Raw genomic sequence first — 22,606 nt, 5'->3', positions numbered from 1 at the left:
CTCCCCACTACCACGGCCACCAGCGCCACCCCGACGAGGAGTTCCGCCGCAACGCTGGGCACCACCACCAGCACCACCACCAGCAGCATCAGCAGCCACAGCACCACCATCAACAGCAGCAGCAGCAGCACCACCACCACCATCAACAGCAGCATCAGCAGCCCCCGTGGGAGGACCCTGAGGAGCGCAGGCGCAGATTCGCCCCTGCTCACCAGGAGCCCGAGGACGACAGGTGCAGATACGCCCCTGCTCACCAGGAGCCAGAGGAAGACAGGCGCAGATACCCCCCTGCTCACCAGGAGGAGCCAGAGGAAGACAGGCGCAGATACGCCCCTGCTCACCAGGAGCCTGAGGACGACAGGCGCAGATACACGTCCCCCCACCAGCACCGTCTCTCGCCGCCGCCCAGCCCGCGCAAGAAGCAGCGGTGCGCCTTACATGACCGGGTCGACATCGAGAGCACCTCCAGCTCTGGCCCGCTGCCTTCACGCCATCAGAGGCAGCAGCCCCATGCCAGCTACGCCGCGGTTGACAGCTTTGTAGATAGGGCCCCTGCGCATCCTGGCTACAGCCACGAGAGCTTCTCAACACACAGCGACAGCAAGGGCAGCAGGAAGATTCAGATGGTTTCACAGACGTCAACGCTGTCTGGTGAGCGTGGCTCGCCGCGCTCGCCACGTGCCACCATTGTCGCGCATCCGAGGCGCACTCCGCAGAAGGAGCCTGCCCCAAGGAGACTTTCTGTGTGGCAGAGGATAGAGGAGGGCCCTGCTGCTGCTACACGGCCGCCGCCACCGCCACCGCCAAAGGCCTTGCATATTTCACCAGCCAAGTCGAGCACTGCCGGCTCTGCTTCAAAGGGATTGGCCAGCGTGATCTCTGTGGACTGCAAGGCAAAAAGTGCTGGTAGTAATGAGGTTGACAGCACTAAGGTAATACAGAAGGATGCTGGAAAGAATGTTAGGAAGGTGTTGTCCTCAGTTCTTGTGAAACCTTCACCGGAGTCCAAGGAAAAAGAAGGGTTTGTTGAGAAGCTTCCTGGGAAGCATGATAATGTTCAGGAGAATGTGTCAGATTCCCCTAGTAAAAGTCTGGGCTTAGCTGGTCGTCCTGTGGCTGGTGTCAAGAAAGTGAAGAAGATAGTTATCAAGAAGATTGTGAGGAGGATTGTTGGCAAGGATAAACAAATTAGTAGCGAAATTGTATCTGAGAAGAGGGATAATATTGATGCTATTGCAAATGCTTCTGAAAAAGAAGAGGGTGAAATCATAACCTCATCGCTGGAAAAGGATACTGTATCTGAACATAATATGGTAAGCACTAGTGGTACAGCTGGAGCTGGTAATGGTGTGAATGTCCAGAAGGGTGAAAATAGCAACTCGATAAATCCATGTAAAAGGAAAGCCACTTCAGCCATCGAGTCCAAGAAAATTCTTGATTCAACAAATCGTAGTGGGAGTAAGCACCTTGGAAAGGAAGACAATAGAAGCTCCATGGGTCGAGGTGATATTATTGCTGCTTCAGCCATTAAATCTACAGAAGCACTTGCTACAAGACGAAGTGAGCATCCTGGGAAAGGAGATAGGAGCTCCATGGATTCAGGTGTTAGGAGTGCAACTTTGGTGTCTACGAATGATAATTATCAGGAGGAGGGTGAAATCATGCCTCTTTCAGGTGAAACGAGTGCTGCAGTTGCAAGTAATCCTCTGAGAATTTCTAATAGGCATACAGAATCTAGCATGAAAGAGAGCAGAGCTCCTAAGAATGTCAGTAAAAAAAACACTGTTTGCACAAATGGAGTTACTGTAAATCATGATACGGCAGAAATTTCTGGAAGTGAGGATGCTAGGAGGGAAGACAATGACATCTTGATTAACACAAGCGAAGAGGATGTTCGCCGTGTAAGTAGTACACCAGAAGTTACTATATGCAAGAGAAAGGGTGCTCAGAAAGGTGAGGGTATGATTCTGACTGGTTTAGATGAAAATAGTATTGGTAATGTTTCTGTGGCACACCATGTGAAGATTTCTAATACAAGGGAACTCGATGTGAATGAGGATACCAGGACCAAAGAGAGCCAAATCCCCATAGAATTATGTCAAACTAACACTTCGAAAATAATACACCACTTGGAAGCTCCTGATACATCAGAAACTACCATGAGCAAGTTTGTTGGGAGGAAAGTGGGCAAAAGCCTCATGGGGTCAACTGAAAGACATGCTACCACCACATGTAATTCTGGGAGCACTCCAGAATTTAATTTAGCTGGTGGATTCGGCAATAGCCACAAGGAAAATCTTCTCAATGACGGAACTGCTTTCAATGAAACAGATGCTCCCCTGGAAGTTGAAGGTAGAGATTTCTTTAATCTGTCATGTTCCAGAAATGTTGAAAGCATGAATGTGCCACCATTAGATGATGATCTTATGGAGGATTTAACCCGGGATATTGTTTTGAATAATGGTATAGAAAGGGGTGCTACAGCTCAGGTAGCAGAACTGATCAATCTTCATAGAGGTCATCTGTCTCCCGAGATTGATTTTCCCTTGGCACATTCCCGTGAATCTTCATCTTCTGGTAACAGCGAGCAGTCTGTTCCTACAACTTTGACACTTGGCAGTAATTTCTATTTCAGTAATAACATCGAAAGTGAGCGACAGCTCAAGGAAAACCATGAGCTGCTGGAAGGGCAGAAAGGATTAGATGTTTCCACAGTGACAGAATTTGATAGTCTTGTAAAACAAAAAGGTGTGGCTGATGATGACTCAGTTGGTGTAGGTTCTCAAAATTGGCTGACTTTACCGCCAGCGGTCAACAGCATTGCTATGTCTGAGCAGTTTGTGACTAACGATGCTACTGTTAGGAAAGATAGGATAGGTTTGGATCAGAGCGTGGATAATGACACTTCTGTTAGTCAGGATCATGATACTGCACAAGGTTTGGAGCAGTGTGGAAGTGTGGATGCTTTCTCTAGTCAGGTTAACAGCATTAGGCTATCTGTATCTGGTAGTGATATGCCTCAGTCAGACTCATTGACACCCAAAGAGATCAGTGGCGTTGTTGAGAAACATGGTGAGATAGTTCTCTCGGGTTTGCACTCTATTAGTTCAATAAATGTTGTAGATCAACATGATAATCAAATGGTGGATATTTCTGTGGGCAACCCAACTGAACCTGCTATCCCAGCTGTAGAATCTATTGATGTGATGGATGCAGAGCTAGTTTCTCCTCAGGTATCTGTTGAGCCGGATAATACCTATGACAGTAATAAAGGAATCAGTGGTGATGTTGAGAAACATGGGGAGGTAGTTCTCTCTGGTTTGCACTCTATTAGTTCAATAAATGTTGTTGATCAACATGATCATCAGATGGTGGATAATCCTGTGGGTAACCCAATTGAACCTGCCATCCCAGCTGTGGAATCTACTGATGTGATGGATACAACGCTTTCTCCTCAGGTATCTGTTGAGCCAGATAATAATACCTATAACAGTAATACTGAAGGTACTGTGGTTAACTCAAGCACAAAGCGAGATTTGTTGTCTTCTTGGATTGAATCCATTGTGTCAGAAGCTAAAAAGGATCATCAACCATGCAAATCTACTTTACCTTCTATTAGTTTGCCAGTCTTAGCACCAAAGGAGGATAGCAGGAGAGCAGGATTGGACTCGGTTGGAAACCCTGTGGGGAATTCTCCTCAGATGAATTGTACAAGCTCTATGCCTCCCAAGGTAGCTCCTAAACAGGCGAATTTGCCCAGTTCATCCCGAGAGCCTCCTCGTGTAAGTTCAAATCCAAGGCACAAGACATGGCATCGTGGTGACATGACATCTTCTACATCTTTGCCCAGTTCACAGCCTTCAGGATTACCGCCTAAACAACCACCAAGGCAGAATGACAAAACTCAAAACTCTTATATACGCAAGGGTAACGCCCTTATTAGAAATCCAGCAACAGGAAAACTTTCTCATTCTTCTAGTCTGGATACTCAGAATAAGTTGAATAAGCCTGTGATGAGGAGAAGCATGAACTTTGTCAGGAAAGTTGATTCAAATGATTCTGCAGCACGTTCGAGCTTTACAGTTGAAAGACCTAAGACTCCTCCTTTACCACTTCATGCCAAATCCATCAATTCAACCACAAGCCTTCCAGAGCAGTTGCCTAAAACTTTGCCCAAGCAGCATGTTCCTGAAACTGAAAAAGAAGATTCGGCTAGGCAATTAAACTCAGGTGTTGATACCCCAAGCATTAAAAGTGCACAAACACCTGAACCCTCAGATGCTAGTAAAGTGGTTTATGTTAGACCGAAATCAAATCAATTGGTTGCTGCACAGAGGCAGCACCCTGATGACCCGACTAAAAGTTCTACAGATAAGGTTTTATCACAGCAGCCACCCACAGCCTCTGATTTATATTTCAAGAAGCGGAAAAATCAGATTATTTTGAGTTCATCTTCCTCTGATGGTCAGAATACAAAAGAGATTGCACCTGCTGAGAGCTTAAATTCAGGTGAGAGTAATGTACAAATTGCATCCTCGAACAACAGTATCAATGGTTTAAAGGAGAGACCACATAAAGGTATTCTGTTTTCTTGTATTCTTTGTTTTCCTTCTGAGGCATACCACAACTGCAACCTTATACTTGAATAAGAAAGCAATGCTAACTCATTAAACTACCATTTGCTCAAACATTTCTAAATGCAGCTCTTCAGACAAATAATATGGGAACTTCCTCGCACGTGTGGACACTCAGTGGGCATCAACCACAGAGGAAAGGATCTGCGGGAACTAGTTATGCGAAGGCCTTCCCACGTATTCTTCCATGGAAAAGAAAAATATACTGCAAGAATTTTAGAAACAGTCACACTCAGAATGTGAGCTCCTTACGAATAGTCAGGTAACATTAGCAGACTAGCCTGAACTTCTTTCTTTCTCTATTGAGCCATTCATTCAATTTGTTTATAGCAAGTCTTTGCCCCTTATCATGTAACAGAAAACTATTACAAACCAAGAAGAGAGATATGATTTATACTGTCTCAACTAATGGATTCTCTATACGGAAATCTGGCGTGTTAAGTGTTGGTGGATCAAGTTTGAAATGGTCACGATCTCTTGAGAAGCGTTCTCAAAAGGTTAACGAGGTAACTTAATTGATATTCTTTGTGCATATTTTTTCGTATTCAGTATTCCGTAAGAGCCAGTTGGAGTTATTTTCATCAGATCATTATGTTCTGATGGGTTTCACCTCTAGCCTACCCCAACTTGTTTGGGACTAAAGGCTTTGTTGTTGTTGTTGTTGTTGTTGCTGTTGCTGTTGTTGTATTATGTTCTGATGGGAAGCCCACAAGAAGTATTTGGGAGACGACTTGATTTATGTTACTGGTTGAATTTTGTTGTCTCTCAAGAAGTTTCTAACTACTTTGTCGGCTAATGTCTAACGAGAATGCTGATTCTTGCCTATATTAGTGCTGATTATACTTGACTGCTATTTAACTAGTCATAAGAGCAGCCATGCAACCAACTTTTGAAAATGCATTTAACCATTTACATATCAAGACCACATTATTGTGTAGTGCATATATGGTGCGTTTTATAAAGTTACAACCTGGATTGCAGGAGGCTACATTGGCAGTTGCTGACGTTGAAAAAAAGAGAGGAGAAAAACGGAAACGGCAATATCTCCATTATACTGGAAGAAATGGTAATGTGTTAAACTTATTGCCACTACAGAAGAATGACTCAACTGCTAAAATAATTTATACGTGAGATACATAAGTTTGGCTGCTCCTGCTTCTCAATTGCTCTTTTTTAGTGTAATAACATAACTTCCATGCTACACCATATTGCAAGACAGATTCCCAGTTGCATTTTTATTCTATAATACTTCTGTGGTCCACTATATTACAAGTCTAAAGTTGAATTACCTACTGGCTGGACATTTTACTGCTGGTCTTAGTTAGCTAAATCATCACTTTGTGGCGATTCCATTTTGAAGTGCAGTGCATGAGACATGCTCTCTTATGCCATAATTTAAGGACCTTCTCTTATTGGTTAATAGTAATTGCATATAGCAGTGCTTCCAGTGGATGTAACGACACTGATCATTCATCTGGTCAGTATATAATTTTTTGTTTTTACTTGATATTGGTCAAAATTTGCAGATCAATACTCTTTATCTGTTGCTGGCAATCAGTTAAGAAACAACAATCAAGCTTCTTCAGATTTGAGGAGGTCATCAACTTGCAATGGGTATCTTTTTGACCATATGCTATTGCTTGCATGATGCCGTCTTAAAATAGAACTTGTTTGCATCTAGGATCTTTCAACTTCGATTTATTCTCTGATTCTCTTTATTCTGAAACAGATATGTGCGTGTTAGCAAAGGTAACCAACTGGTTAGAAACCCCAAAAAAGTAACTCGCATGCTAGCAAATGAGAAAGTTCGATGGAGTTTGCACACTGTTAGATCACGCCTGGCAAAGAAACGACAGTACTGTCAATTCTTCACTCGGTTTGGCGAGTGCAAGAAGCCTAAGGGCGAGTGTCGCTATATTCATGACCCTGCTAAAGTGACTATTTGCACTAAATTTCTTAAAGGCCTGTGTTCTGATACTAGCTGTAAACTCACTCACAAGGTAAGACATTTCTTCTTGATTCTATTGCCTATCTTGCATTTGACACTTCTTTCATTGTAAGAGTATGTTCTGCAGGTCCTCCCGGAAAGAATGCAAGATTGTTCTTATTTTCTGAAAGGTGATTCATTTCATTCGCAGTGCATCATTTTAGAATTTTGTTTCTGCTACATTTTTCTTGATCATAAGATTTGTATTCTGGCAGGTCTCTGTACCAACACAGCTTGTCCCTATAGGCATGTGAAAGTGAACTCTAAGGCTCCTGCCTGTGAAGATTTTCTAAAGGGATACTGTGCAGATGGTGATGAGGTACTTAATGATACTACTGAAATCTTTCAATCTTATTCAAGTATTACTATTGCTAGGGGGTGGAATTCAGCATTGTCCTCAAAAGCTGATAGTTAACTTGCCAAAAAAAAACCCAGACTGAACCATTGTGAAAAATGTCCCTTGCAGAATGTGATGTAAACTATAATATGCCCTACCCTCCTGCCAATCATTTAGTATTATTAATTTAAAGTTCTTGGTAGGTATAATTTACTGCATGAGACTTCTTGTGTTTTTGCTGGGATCTAGGAGGACATGCATGTTCTTAGTCGTGGCAACGAGGATTATCCAGTGGGTGGTTTAGCGTTTAACTGTTGATAGGTTATCAAAATGAAGATTTTGTTAGTAGGTTGTTCTTTTTTGTTGTTGGAACTTGTTTGTGCCAGATATGCTTGCAGTGTAGTTTTGCATGGTTTTGCATTGCAACCAGGTTCAGCTTTTGAACTTTGGGGCTTCCATGATCTTTTTGGGGCTTCCATTGCTAATCTTTTCATGGTCTTGAATTAATCCTCTGTTACAAGCAGTGTCGTAAAAAGCACAGCTACACATGCCCAGTCTTTGAGGCAACAGGAGAGTGCCCACAACAATCTACGTGCAAACTTCATCACCCCACCAAGAAGACAATCAAACCTAAGAGAAGCAGACCAGACACCCCCCAAAACAGTAGCTGGGGACGGTATTTTGACACCAGAATTAGACATGACAGCGAGACAAGCAAAGTTTCTTCAGGCCAAGATGACAGACAGAAACAGCAACATGATATTTTCTCAGGTGGGGACTTCACTGACTTTATCACACTTGACATTGATGGTGAAGAAGGCGTTGATGCGCTGGACAGCATACAGAGTGTTGATGCGCCGGACAGCATACAGAGTGTTGATATGCCAGACAGCATACAGAGTGTTGATGCGCCAGACGGCATACAGCTGATGGAACTGGACTCAGGGGAACTTGGCACGGAGGCTGATGATCTTGATGCACTAATCAAACCTCTTCGGATCATGAGAACGGCAAGAGTGTGACAGGCTAACTGCTGCTTGAACTTGGACCAGGGAAAAGTTCAACATTTCAGCATGCGGGCCTTCATAATCTTGATGCACAAGCAAAGCCGCTTCGGATCATGAGGGTAAAGAGTTTGATGGCTGATGGGACAGTGCTAAGGGGATTCAAGTTTTGGACATGCAGATTGGTGCTCAAGCTGACTCGGACCGGCGAGAAGAACAAGGGTTTGACAAGTTTTTCGGTTATCTCGGATACCCGCTGTTGATATAGTGCTTTGCTGCGCCACACCAAGCTGCGGCGCTGACTGGGTTTTCTCTTCGACATATCCATATATAGATAGGGAAAACATGCCTTGTCATCCTTTTTTCTTTCCTTTTTTAACATCTCGTTTCCATTCATCTTGTACTTATGCATAGGTTACATTGTCTCAAACATAGAGTGGGAGCAACTGGCTGTGTTACCTGTGTGTTGAATGTAAAAACACATATCATATCTGTGAAAGAAGCAATGCAACTTTATTTCAAGCTTGCCTTGTGAGCCTGTTTTCCTGTGCGTGTACCTGTGGACCATAGCCCCATGGGTGTTTGGCATCCATGGTTGTCACACACTGGTATAGTGGTATGCCGTTCGTGTATCAGATAGTTATGTTATCAGCAGATGGCGCAAAACGTAGGCGTGTACAGGAGTACTTCTCTACATATGTTTGAAGTAATAAGCAGAGGTTCGACAGCACCGATTTCTTTTTCTTCATCAAGTATATGTAGATAGTTGCACATGAGCAAAATCAAGCTAGCTGGACATACTGATACTTGTCACCAAACGAGAAGATCTACACACAAAAAGGAAGAATGAAAAAAAAAGCTGCTGCCAGAATACAGTTGCGGAACCAAAAAAGTTGAAAAAAAAACAGGAGCCGTATGCCGTGTTTGTATGTAGCTCATGCCGGTCGAGGGACGGGGCCGGCATCTGCTGGAGAGATTGTCACGGACCGCAGTAGCTCCAGCGAGCTCGATAGCCCGAGAAAATGCGAGAGGATGGTGTTGGCTGAAGCCTGTCCATGACGAGAGACAATGACAATTAATACTCAAAATGAAGTGCCAAGTTAAAAAAGATTCTACTCCCTAGATACATCTGTTTCAACGACAATTCATATGGATAGGAGAGAGAGTAGAAAATGTGATCCTATGTCCGGCAATTTAAAGGTGTTCTTAATATTTGTGAAGATTGCACATTTTGTTACTAACCCTGTAGATCAAAGATCACATTACAAAACTCAAACAGACCACTTTGCAAGATGGGAGGAAAAGGACCACCCCTGGAAGCTCTTCTCGTTCTGCAAACAATCAAAATGAAGGGAAGACACAATGCATACCTGAACGAGAAAAACATCCAGAGCAAGAACTGGGCTCTGGCCAGCGGATATCCCCTGGTAGTAGGGCACCGAGGAGGTAGTGAGAGCTTTTGCTACCAAAGCACCAACAGTCGCCTGCATCCCGAGGACCGCAGCCCCCATCCCGACAACGCTGAGTACAATACTGTTCCTCAGGTTTTTAACCACAGCCGCACGCGGAGGGGCCTGTAGAAGGAGCCACTCGACTTAGTTTTGGCTAAAATGCACATATAAGCAGAACCAAGCAATATTATGTTACTTCAAAAGAGATCAAGTAGCGGTGATGCATTGTTGTACCATGATATTATGGTACCATATGCCATCAAATGAGTTGGGTGTGTTTATGAGATCAAGTTGATTGTCGACAGGTAGGCAAGATCAGACGTCATGCACATACTCTTATATGCAAAGGTAGTGGGTGCGTAGAAGCAATGGCTTTTCAGAGAAGAAAACGATAGCGCAGCGGGACAATTATTTGGGAAACTTGAGTACCTTTTCAGGCTCGGTTGCTGTCCTCCTGAGCGTTTTGGAAAGACGGATGTAACCAAATGACCGGAACACTGACATAAAGGCGGCAACGATGCCAAGTCCGGTCGCATAGAATGTAAAGGGAGATGTTGCATTCCCGGTAGCAACTGCGGAGAACGACAAGATCCCAGCCGAAACGGTTGTGCACACCAACTGAGACCAGAATGCCAGGGTACCCAAATTCTTGAAATACCGCGCTGTTTTCTCTAGCCTTTTGCTAACCTGCAAACCAAAAAAAAAAAACACAGAGCAAAAGATGATATATGAGCCGAGTAAACAGCATGAAGAGAAGCAATGTCATCAGTGGACCATGGAAACCATATTCTGAAACAGCACCTGGACACTTGATTTACAGCGTTAACTTTTAGCCAGATATCATACTAAGAGTAGAATACCAAAACGACAGTAGCAACTTTAGGAATCGTGGATAAAATAATATTGAAAGTTTGACATATCATGTTGAAGTCATGTAGCCACCTCATTAGCACGAAGATTTTGATAGAACAAAGAAAAGGTGTGCAGCAAAGTGTCTTTAACCAGAGAGCAAGTGGATGCACAAATTAAGCGTGTGGAGTAAGAAAAGAAAAATCCATCCCAAAACATATACTAGTTGATGCAGGTATCTAAGTGTTGGCTAGGTAAACGCCCCGTAGTAAGAGGGGTAGTTATGAACCCTGTGGACCACCCCCATGGGGGCGGTGAAGGGAAAGCTCCCATTGGTAGAGAAAAAACCACAACCCCTTGGCCCAGTATCAGCCCTGCTGCGCTTGGAAGAAGAACTACATCGCCACTGCTCAGTATCAGGCCTGCTGCCCTGCAGGATTGAACAAGGATTGCCCATGCTCTGTCTGCATATCCTTAATGAACACGAACTCTGAAGTGTCAGCATGTACCTCACGGTTTCCCAGTCATTCGTGCAGCAATCGGGCAAACGGCAAGAGGCTGCGAGAATCTGAATTTCCCAGAGGCACTGGACCAGGAGGCAGAGCCGGCGTTGGTCTTTTGGTTGGGCAACAGGAACCCCACTAAGCACGATGGTATCACAAACTGTCACTACTAACTAGGGCTCAGCAGATCAGCGGGGGGACGGGGGAGGGAGCGGGGCGGCACCTGGGCGAGCTTGGCGCGCTCGGCCTCCTCCTCGGCGGACAGCGGCGCGGGCTCCGGCTCGGCGGGGCCGGGCGCCGCGGCGGCGAGGCGGGGCCGGACGGCCGCGGCGCGGCCGGGGGCGGAGGAGGCGCGGGGCGCGGGAGGCCGCCGCCGTAGCGTCGCGAGGCACGGCGGAGGCGCCGCCGGCGGGGAGAGCAGGAGCGCGAGCATTTTGCGCGTGGGTCCCTTTGTTTTTTGGGGTGCTCTCAACTTCTGAATTCTGATCTTGGCTTGGGAACAGAGCAAGGAAGCTCCTACTCCTACTGCACAATCCACTTCTTTGCAAAAGTGCCACTCGTGGTTAAACTTTCTACAATAATACCACTAGATTTTTCTTTTAGAATCAACAATCCCACTAGTTTTTTTTGTTTTGAGACTAACAATACCACTAGGTGCTTACAACATCTTTTTTTGGAGAGCTACTCCGTGTCGGAAAGCGTCTTACATCATGGGACAGATGGAGCAAATGCTTACAACATCTAGATATGGGCAGTCTGGGCCGATGGGGCCCGGCCCAAAAGCATGGGCTAGGGTTTCACTTTGCCGTCCAAAGGGTGGAATTCTTTTTTGGGTATAGTTATAGAACCAAAAAATTGGGCCTCTGCCCATGTTGGCTCGGCCATGAGCTCTCCACCGTGGCACATGCAGTCGGTCATGTCTGACGAATCATCTCGCTACAGCAGCGTGTCTGTTTCGATCCGGCGGCAAATCGTGCGCCACCGACGGCGGAGTGAGCCTGAATCCGGCAAGGCCACCCGTGCTGCTTTGCGCCTGTCAATGCCCTCTTGATAAGGAAGCTTCTTACACAACATGGAATCTAGAACGAGAGTTCTTCATCCACGCTGGCCGTAGAAAAGTATATGGCAGAAAATCTCTCTCCGTGTCAGCAAATTGGCATGCATACAAATCTCACGTTGGTCACATCATTATGTATACATATGTTGCAGAAATGAGTCTGTTTCCGCACATGGATATGGGCCTATCTTGTGAAGAAATACTTAAGCAAGCTGCTGGAGTACTACCATAGACCACTGCGACATCAGCTAGATGAGAGGCAACTCGAAAACAACGAGATGTGAGAGCAAATTAGAAAATTCAAGAAGCTTCGATACGCAATCCTAGCTTGTGTTATGATTGGGCTCGTATCCTAGCCAGATTTGTTAGAATAAATCCGAGGCATACCATCGATCATCTGAGGATCAAGCAATTACATGAGAACAACATCAAGATTTGTTAACGAGGTTCATCAATATAGCTACATTCCCGGGGCCTGACTATGGACGCTCCTCCCCAAGATACCGCGACAATACCGCACCAGGTCGTCCTCGACACCGGCACACGCCGCCGGCTTCCCCTGTGCTCCCGTGCAATTATGTTGGCATAAGCTACATCATGTGTTTACCCCCGCTATATAAAAAAGGCCTATGATACAAGTGTCTTACTTGAACACGACTCCATATCCTATCTAAACACAATACAACTGCAAGTCCAACTGTAGCCTATCTTGTACACTATATTCGACACAACTCTAACAAACTCCACCTTGACGAATATTCTTCACCATTTTGAATTTGTCCATGCATCAAACTTCCATGTACACTAGACTTGAGCTTATCCCATGAGAACCGCTGCTACTCCAAAGACTCCATATGACTCCACCTGCAACTTGTAGTCCCTTCTTTTCTTGACCACAGTCAACACTCGAGCAAAATTAAGTTTCTTGTTACTCTAATTTGCGCTCCCAACTTCCAGAATATCAGTCCAACACCATCACACACTGATCACTGATAACCCACAAGTATAGGGGATCGCAACAGTTTTCGATAAGTAAGAGTGTCGAACCCAACGAGGAGCTAAAGGTAGAACAAATATTCCCTCAAGTTCTATCGACCACCGATACAACTCTACGCACGCTTGGCGTTCGCTTTACCTAGAACAAGTATGAAATTAGAAGTACTTTGTAGGTGTTTTTGGATAGGTTTGCAAGATAATAAAGAGTACGTAAATAAAAAGTAGGGGTTGTTTAGATAAAAAAATAATAAAGTAAATATAGCGAGTGTGAAAAAGTGGTGGTAGGAGTTGCGAAATTGCCCCTAAGCAATTGACTACTTTACTAGACCGATAGCAAGTATTATGTGGGAGAGGCCACTGCTAGCATGTCATCCCTGACTTGGAATTCTATGCACTTATGATTGGAACTATTAGTAAGCATCCGCAACTATTAACGTTCATTAAGGTAAAACCCAATCATAGCATTAAGATATATTGGTCCCCCTTCAACCCCGTATGCATCAATTTCTATGTTAGGTTGAAGCTTCTGTCACTCTTGCCCTCCAATACATAGTCCTATCAACATACAACTAACCCTATGGTGTGATCCACGCGCGCAATCATATGATGGGCACCAAAGGACAACAACATAACCACAAGCAAATTAAATCAATCATAGCAATTCATCAACCACCGATAGGACAACGAAAATCTACTCAGACATCATAGGATGGCAACACATCATTGGATAATAATATGAAGCATAAAGCACCATGTTCAAGTAGAGGGTACAGCGGGTTGCGGGAGAGTGGACCGCTGTAGATAGAGGGGGGAAGGTGATGGAGATATTGATGAAGATGGCGGAGGTGTTGGTGTAGATCGCGATGATGATGATGGCCCCCGGTGGCACTCCGGTGCCACCGGAAGCGAGGGGGAGAGAGCCCCCTCCTTCTTCTTCTTCCTTGACCTCCTCCCTAGATGGGAGAAGGGTTTACCCTCTGGTCCATGGCCTCCATGGCACGGGAGGGGCGAGAGCCCCTCCGAGATTGGATCTGTCTCTCTGTCTCTCTTTGTTTCTGCGTTCTTAGATTCTTCCCTTTTACCCTTTTTTATATTCCCGGAGATCCGTAACTCCGATTGGGCTGAAATTTTGACACGATCTCTATCCGGAAATTAGCTTTCTTGCGGTGAAAGAAGGGCTCCAACCGCCTTACGGGGTGGCCACGAGGGTCAAGGGCGCGCCTGACACCCTGGGGCGCGCCCCCTACCTCGTGGGCCCCTCGAGCATCGTCTCGCGTGGATTCTTCTTCCCAAAAATCATATATGTTCCAAAAAAATCTCCGTCAGTTTTTATTCCGTTTGGACTCTGTTTGATATGGATATTCTGCGAAACAAAAAACATGCAACAAACAGGAACTGACACTGGGCACTAGATCAATATGTTAGTCCCAAAAATAGTATAAAAAGTTGCCAAAAATATATGAAAGTTGAATAATATTGGCATGGAATAATCAAAAATTATAGATACGACGGAGACGTATCAGCATCCCCAAGCTTAATTCCCGCTCGTCCTCGAGTAGGTAAATGATAAAAAAGATAATTTTTGATGTGGAATGCTACCTAGCATAATTTTGATCATATGTCTAATCATGGCATGAATATTAAGATACGAGTGATTCAAAGCAACAGTCTATTATTTGACATGAAAACAATAATACTTCAAGCCTACTAATAAAGCAATCATGTCTTTTCAAAATAACATGGCCAAAGAAAGTTATCCCTACAAAATCATATAGTCTGGCTATGCTCCATCTTCACCACACAAAATATTCACATCATGCACAACCCCGATGACAAGCCAAGCAATTGTTTCATACTTTTGACGTTCTCAAACCTTTTCAACTTTCACGCAATACATGAGCGTGAGCCATGGACATAGCACTATAGGTGGAATAGAATAGGATGGTGGAGAAGACAAAAAGGAGAAGATAGTCTCACATCAACTAGGCGTATCAACGGGCTACGGAGATGCCCATCAATACATATCAATGTGAGTGAGTAGGGATTACCATGCAATGAATGCACTAGAGCTATAAGTGTATGAAAGCTCTAACTGAAACTAAGTGGTTGTGCATCCAACTTGCTTGCTCATGAAGACCTCGGGAATTTGAGGAAGCCCATCATCGAAATATACAAGCCAAGTTCTATAATAAAAATTCCCACTAGTATATGAAAGTGATAACTCAAGAGACTCTCTATATGAAGAACAAGGTGCTACTTTGAAGCACAAGTGTGGAAAACGGATAGTAGCACTGCCCCTTCTCTCTTTTTCTCTCATTTTTTGTTTTATTTTTTTAATTTTTTGGGCCTTCTCTTTTTTTGGCCTTTCTCTTTTTTTTCGTCCGGAGTCTCATCCCGACTTATGGGGGAATCACAGTCTCCATCATCCTTTCCTCACTGGGGCAGTGCTCTAATAATGATGATCATCACACTTTTATTTACTTACAACTTAATATTACAACTCAATGTCTAGAACAAAGTATGACTCTATATGAATGCCTCCAGCGGTGTACCGGGATGTGCAATGATCTAGTGTAGCAATGACATCAAAAAGATGGACAAGCCATGAAAACATCATGCTAGCTATCTTACGATCATGCAAAGCAATATGACAATGAATGCTCAAGTCATGTATATGATGATGATGGAAGTTGCATGGCAATATATCTCGGAATGGCTATGGAAATGCCATGATAGGTAGGTATGGTGGCTGTTTTGAGGAAGGTATATGGTGGGTTTATGGTACCGGCGAAAATTGCGCGGTACTAGAGAGGCTAGCAATGATGGAAGGGTGAGAGTGCGTATAATCCATGGACTCAACATTAGTCATAAAGAACTCACATACTTATTGCAAAAGTCTATTAGCTATCGAAACAAAGTACTATGCACATGCTCCTAGGGGGATAGATTGGTAGGAAAAGACCATCGCTCGTTCCCGACCGCCACTCATAAGGAAGACAATCAATAAATACCTCATGCTCTGACTTCGTTACATAACGGTTCACCATACGTGCATGCTACGGGAATCACAAACTTCAACACAAGTATTTCTACAATCCATAACTACCCATTAGCATGAATCTAATATCACCATCTTTATATCGCAAAACTATTGTAAGGAATCAAACATATCATATTCAGTGATCTACAAGTTTTATGTAGGATTTTATGACTAACCATGTGAATGACCAGTTCCTGTCATCTCTCCAAATAGATATAAGTGAAGCAAGAGAGTTTAATTCTTTCTACAAAAGATATGCCCGTGCTCTAACAAATATAAGTGAAGCAAAAGAGCATTCTACAAATGGCGGTTGTCTAAGTGAAGAGAAACAGGCAATCCAAACTTCAAATGATATAAGTGAAGCACATGAAGCATTCTATAAAGCCATACTCAAAAGATATAAGTGAAGTGCAATGAGTATTCTATAAATCAACCAAGGACTATCTCATACCAGCATGGTGCATAAAAAGAAAAATACAAACCTAAATGCAAAAGACGCTCCAAGACTTGCACATATCGCATGAACGAAACGAATCCGAAAACATACCGATATTTGTTGAAGAAAGAGGGGATGCCTCCCCAGCATCCCCAAGCTTAGACGCTTGAGTCTCCTTGAATATTTACTTGGGATGTCTCGGGCATCCCCAAGCTTGAGCTCTTGCCTCTCTTCCTTCTTCTCACATCGAGACCTTCTCAATCATTGAACACTTCATCCACACAAAACTCCAACAGAAAACTCGGTAAGATCCGTTAGTATAATAAAGAAAATCACTATTCTAAGTACTGTTGCAAGCCAATTCATATTTTGTTTTTGCATTGTTTCTACTGCAATATAACTTTTTTATGGCTTAATCCACTGATATAAATTGATAGGTTCATCAAACAAGCAAACTATGCAACAAAAACAGAATCTGTCTAAAACAGAACAGTCTATAATAATATGAACATTCACCATACTTATGATACCTGAAAAATTCTACAAAAATTAGAAAAAATAAAAATGTAAAAAGAATCAGAACCATTTGACGTTCCAGCTAAAAATGTAAAATCGCGCACTATAGCCAAAGTTTCTGTCCTGCACCGTACAAACCATCAAGCAAATGTAAACATCCTAAAGGCAAACCTTGGCACATTATTTTTATAACACAATGGAATTGTACAAGGGGATAATTATTTTTATTGAAAAGTTTCTGTAATCAAGATTCACAAAGTTTCCATGAGCATGAACAAAGTTCAAGGCTAGCTCCCACTTCAACAATGCTTATCTTTCTCACTTTCGCTTTCCTTTTTGAAAAGGTTTTGGGTTCCCCTCTTTATTTTTGTTGTTTTTAAACTATATAAAAGCACTCAACAGAAATAAATGACTCTCTAAAACTTTTGGGTTGTCTCCCTGGCAGCGCTTTCTTTAAAGCCATTAAGCTAGGCATATAGTGCTCAAGTAATGAATCCACCCGGATCCCAAGGTATATCAAAGCCAATTCTAATTAACAATGATTTGTAATTTAGTGGTGAGCACAAGGTAACATATATCATGTAATGACGAAGTCTAACTCTCTTCCTATGCATCGGCATGTCATAAAAGAACAATTCATGCACACCTAGTAAAGGCCAATGCATAGTATAAACAGTTTCTTGCAATTCTATCATATTGGAAACATAGAGAGGTGGAGATATAGTTCCTCTCTCATAATAATTGCAAGTAGGAGCAGCAAGCACATGCATATTATATCTATCAAAATCATCATGTGCAACGGTAAGAGGCAACCCATCAATATAATCCCTAATAAGTGCAAACTTCTCCGATATAGTGTAGTCGGGAGAATTCAAAAAGATAATAGGACTATCATGCGTGGGTGCAATAGCAATAATTTCATGTTTAACATAAGGAACTATAGCAAGTTCATATCCATAAGCATCATTCATATTGGCATCTTAGCCACAAGCATAACAAGCATCATCAAAAAGGAATATTTCAAGAGAATCAATGGGATCATAACAGTCATCATAGCAATCATCCTTCGGTAAGCACGAAGGGGAATTAAACAACGTATGAGTTGAAGAGTTACTCTCATTAGAAGGTGGTCACGGGTAGCTAATCCGTTCTTCCTCCTTTTGTTCTTCGCTCTCCTCATCATCTTTTTCATCCAATGAGCTTACAGTTTCATCTATTTCTTTTTCCATAGACTCCTGGAAAATATTAGTCTCTTCTTGGACAGCGGAGTAGTACTCAATATATGGTTCAACATAGGCATTAGAAGCATAATTATCACAACAATATTTAAGTATGGCAAAATTTTCAGATTTGTAAAGAGTAGCATCATACTTTTCAATCAAAGAAACAATTTCATAAGCACCCTTAAAAGCAACAAATTCTTCAATTTATTGAACATCATAGTAACTATAAACACCCTTAGCATAAGAGGATACGATTCCATTATCACTAAACAAACATTGGTAGGGAAGGTGTTTCTTAGGGTCTTCAGAACAACAAGTATAATAATATATTTCACATAAATTCCAAGCATAGCATTGCAAATGATGAATTTGATCCAGTAAAGTTTTCCCTTTTTCAGATATTCTGTGTCGCACAAAACAAGCATGCTCATCTAAAAATTATTTGCCCTCAACTAAGCTAGTTGGGGTTTCAGCACGAGCACATAGGGATCGAAGATGATCCAAGTAATAAGCTTCAGCAGTGTGATAGATTTTGATTGGTTCTTCAACCATTGGTTCAGTAGGCACAACTAATTTTTTTGGTATTTTGCGTTTCCTACCCATAATTGAAGATAGGAAACAACTAAGAACAACAAATGGAAATTACTTAGTGATAAAGCAAACAAGCACACACAAGAATATTCACCCCACGCTATTGCTCCCCGGCAACGGTGCCAGAAAAAGGTCTTGATAACCCACAAGTATAGGGGATCACAATAGTTTTCGATAAGTAAGAGTGTCGAACCCAACGAGGAGCTAAAGGTAGAACAAATATTCCCTTAAGTTCTATCGACCACCGATACAACTCTACGCACGCTTGACGTTCGCTTTACCTAGAACAAGTATGAAACTAGAAGTACTTTGTAGGTGTTTTTGGATAGGCTTGCAAGATAATAAAGAGTACGTAAATAAAAAGTAGGGGCTGTTTAGATAAAGAAATAATAAAGTAAATATAGCGAGTGTGGAAAAGTGGTGGTAGGAGTTGCGAAATTGCCCCCAAGCAATTGACTACTTTACTAGACCGATAGCAAGTATTATTTGAGAAAGGCCATTGCTAGCATGTCATCCCTGACTTGGAATTCTATGCACTTATGATTGGAACTATTAGCAAGCATCCACAACTACTAACGTTCATTAAGGTAAAAACCAATCATAGCATTAAGATATATTGGTCCCCCTTCAATCCCTTATCCATCAATTTCTATGCCAGGTTGAAGCTTCTGTCACTCTTGCCCTCCAATACATAGTCCTATCAACATACAACTAACCCTATGGTGTGATCCACGCGCGCAATCATATGATGGGCACCAAAGGACAGCAACATAACCACAAGCAAATTAAATCAATCATAGCAATTCATCAACCACCGATAGGACAACGAAAATCTACTCAGACATCATAGGATGGCAACACATCATTGGATAATAATATGAAGCATAAAACACCATGTTCAAGTAGAGGGTACAGCGGGTTGCGGGAGAGTGAACCGCTGTAGATAGAGGGGGGAAGGTGATGGAGATGTTGGTGAAGATGGCGGAGGTGTTGGTGTAGATCGCGGTGATGATGATGGCCCCCGGTGGCACTCCGGTGCCACCGGAAGCGAGGGGGAGAGAGCCCCCTCCTTCTTCTTCTTTCTTGACCTCCTCCCTAGATGGGAGAAGGGTTTCCCTCTGGTCCATGGCCTCCATGGCACGGGAGGGGCGAGAGCCCCTCCGAGATTGGATCTCTCTCTCTCTCTCTCTCTCTCTCTCTCTCTCTCTCTCTCTCTGCGTTCTCAGATTCTTCCCTTTCATCGTTTCTTATATTCCCGGAGATCCGTAACTTCGATTGGGCTGAAATTTTGACACGATCTCTATTCGGAAATTAGCTTTCTTACGGCAAAAGAAGGGCTCCAACCGCCTTATGGGGTGGCCACGAGGGTCAGGAGCGCGCCTGACACCCTGGGGCGCGCCCCCTACCTCGTGGGCCCCTCGAGCATCGTCTCGCGTGGATTCTTCTTCCCAAAAATCATATATATTCCAAAAAAAATCTCTGTCAGTTTTTATTCCGTTTGGACTCCGTTTGATATGGATATTTTGCGAAACAAAAAACATGCAACAAACAGGAACTGACACTGGGCACTGGATCAATATGTTAGTCCCCAAAATAGTATAAAAAGTTGCCAAAAGTATATGAAAGTTGAATAATATTGTTATGGAACAATCAAAAGTTATAGATACGACGGAGACGTATCAATCACCGACCTGCGTGAAAAATGAACAACTCACATATTGGGTGTCACAATAAGAGTTATCTAAACTCAACATCACCGCTCCTTTCTTGACCGCCTGTCTGAAACTTGAATGAATTTCACCATTGCTTGTAGTCATTCTGAGTCAAATTCGCAGTTGTCTCACCACATGTATGACCACCAGAGCCCTGGCCCGTCTCCATGCCCTGTGCATACTACACGCCTCGCCGCTATTACCGCGTCGAGCCTTCGCTGTCCTGGTCGAGTCTCAAGGGTCGCGAACCCGCACCACTCAACCTCCACTGCAGAGTATCATCGATCATCACTGACCGATGACGAGTTTCACGCTTTCATCAGACCACTGGGCTCTAGTCCGAACTGCATGGCACTCGCTTTTTCCCGCTGAAATTGGTTTCGTTTCCCTGGGTCCTTACACCGTATCCCCTCAATCTAGCTCCACCTTCAACTTGACTCCATGGTAGATGATTAGTCCACCCTCGCGGCCCGTCGACTTCAAGCTCTCATGTGCGCACCGTCTTGAATCAACGCCGCACCATAGTCTTGTCGAAGTCACACATGCCCTCAGGCCCGCGCCACGTGTTTCCACGCCCAGAAGTCGGTCACCATTAGCATCACACTTCTATGTCGTTGTCGCCGATCCCACCACTGTCTTCTGTACCAACCGACTTGCGTCGATCCGTCAGACTGCCTAGTCCGACCCAGCCAATCTCGTCCGACTGTATGACACGCCCAAGGCTCCCAAATCGTCTTACGCAAATTTCCATCCATCACATGATAATTCCATCTCAGCTGACATGACTTCCCGCAACGCTTTCAAGCATCTCTGTTGTGCCAACAAATTTTTCACCCTTGTCTGACATAATCCAAGGTTTTCAATTCGGACGAACTTCTTCACCTCAAACCTAGTACCCGTTGGTACCGTGGTTCTTTGTATGACTAAACATGTGAAAGAAAATAACTATTCTTCTCACGTAATGCCCAAGTACACCTAAATGTATGGGTAGCAAATTCCAATCAAGAATTACTCTTGGCTTTCACACGTGGTAGTAGTTCCCTTGGCACCAATTCCAATGCTGGCTAATTGCTTTTGCCTTGCCAACGCCTATGCAAGTATTTGGTGGATATGTATCCACTTGACGGATCTTTTCCCTTGCGCCGACTGATTTGCCTGCCTGTCCGTGTCTATGGAGACTCGGTTTCTTTTGTTTTCAAAACAAATCTCTGTCCACTGCTTTCGATTGAATTGCTTTGATCGATCATACTGCACCACGCGCTTGTAGCGCACGTCGTCAGGCCACTGTTCGCCAAGGGCCGCTCCGCGCAAGGCCATGATGGTCCACCACAGTGGTGCTTGGGTTTCCTTGCCACGCCAGATGCTGCAATGCGTCGCCCGAGCCTGCTGCTACGCCGCCATCGCCCTGAATAGATCGCCGAGACTGCCATACGTACGCACGCATCGCCTTGTGCTTCTTCCAAACACGACGCCGTCGTCAAATCTTCAAGAGAAACCTTGATCCACCGACGCGACAACATCTGCTGCCATGTCTTCAATCATACTCATTGCATCTCGCTAGATCCCATCGACAGCTTCCACGTGTTCTCCTCTAGATCAACAATTCACAGCCTCCAAATAATCTAGCTTATGATACCACTTGTTACAAATCAAAGCCGGATGGATGAAGTGGCGCCAAGCTTCTGGCATTCTCTGTGACAAGAGAGTGCCACAAAAGCTAAAAGGCAAGTTCTACAGGACGGCGGTCCGACCCGTAATGTTGTATGGCGCTGAGTGTTGGCCGACTAAAAGGCGACATGTTCAACAGTTAGGTGTGGCGGACATGCGTATGTTGAGATGGATGTGTGGCCACACGAGAAAGGATCGAGTCCGGAATGATGATATACGAGATAGAGTTGGGGTAGTACCAATTGAAGAGAAGCTTGTCCAACATCGTCTGAGATGGTTTGGGCATATTCAGCGCAGGCCTCCAGAAGCTCCGGTGCATAGTGGACGGCTAAAGCGTGCGGAGAATATCAAGAGAGGGCGGGGTAGACCGAATTTGACATGGGAGGAGTCCGTTAAGAGAGACCTGAAGGATTGGAGTATCACTAAAGAGCTAGCTATGGACAGGGGTGTGTGGAAGCTTGCTATCCATGTGCCAGAGCCATGAGTTGGTTGCGAGATCTTATGGATTTCACCTCTAGCCTACCCCAACTTGTTTGGGACTAAAGGCTTTGTTGTTGTTATTGTTGTTGTTGTTGTTGTTGTTGTTGTTGTTGTTGTTGGTG

The 22,606-nt window shown here is 43.8% G+C and overlaps 2 protein-coding genes across 2 annotated transcripts in view; one reads left to right on the top strand and one right to left on the bottom strand.

Moving 5' to 3' along the window:
- Nucleotides 1-8,487, top strand: part of LOC119334020 — a 9,191-nt gene extending 704 nt beyond the window's left edge. The window contains exons 2-10 of the mRNA XM_037606696.1: nucleotides 5-4,578; nucleotides 4,704-4,896; nucleotides 4,993-5,140; nucleotides 5,616-5,700; nucleotides 6,161-6,248; nucleotides 6,364-6,634; nucleotides 6,710-6,752; nucleotides 6,837-6,940; nucleotides 7,483-8,487. Of these exons, the coding sequence (XP_037462593.1) occupies nucleotides 5-4,578; nucleotides 4,704-4,896; nucleotides 4,993-5,140; nucleotides 5,616-5,700; nucleotides 6,161-6,248; nucleotides 6,364-6,634; nucleotides 6,710-6,752; nucleotides 6,837-6,940; nucleotides 7,483-7,980 (6,004 nt within the window). The 3' untranslated portion in view covers nucleotides 7,981-8,487. The remainder of the gene's footprint in view (nucleotides 1-4; nucleotides 4,579-4,703; nucleotides 4,897-4,992; nucleotides 5,141-5,615; nucleotides 5,701-6,160; nucleotides 6,249-6,363; nucleotides 6,635-6,709; nucleotides 6,753-6,836; nucleotides 6,941-7,482) is intronic.
- A 193-nt stretch (nucleotides 8,488-8,680) lies between these two features.
- On the bottom strand, nucleotides 8,681-11,215 carry LOC119331542 (protein TIC 21, chloroplastic-like). The gene is made up of 4 exons (XM_037604707.1): nucleotides 10,989-11,215; nucleotides 9,843-10,100; nucleotides 9,333-9,536; nucleotides 8,681-9,011 (listed from the first exon to the last, which is right to left on the bottom strand). The coding sequence occupies exons 1-4, from the start codon at nucleotides 11,196-11,198 to the stop codon at nucleotides 8,898-8,900; spliced, it is 786 nt and encodes a 261-aa protein (XP_037460604.1). The 5' UTR covers nucleotides 11,199-11,215; the 3' UTR covers nucleotides 8,681-8,897.
- Nucleotides 11,216-22,606: the final 11,391 nt, after the last annotated feature.

This window comes from Triticum dicoccoides, chromosome 7A, assembly GCF_002162155.2.
Source record: "Triticum dicoccoides isolate Atlit2015 ecotype Zavitan chromosome 7A, WEW_v2.0, whole genome shotgun sequence".
NCBI classification, from domain to species: domain Eukaryota; kingdom Viridiplantae; phylum Streptophyta; class Magnoliopsida; order Poales; family Poaceae; genus Triticum; species Triticum dicoccoides.
Note: the sequence above shows the minus strand (reverse complement) of the source record. Positions and strands in the feature narration are given on the sequence as shown.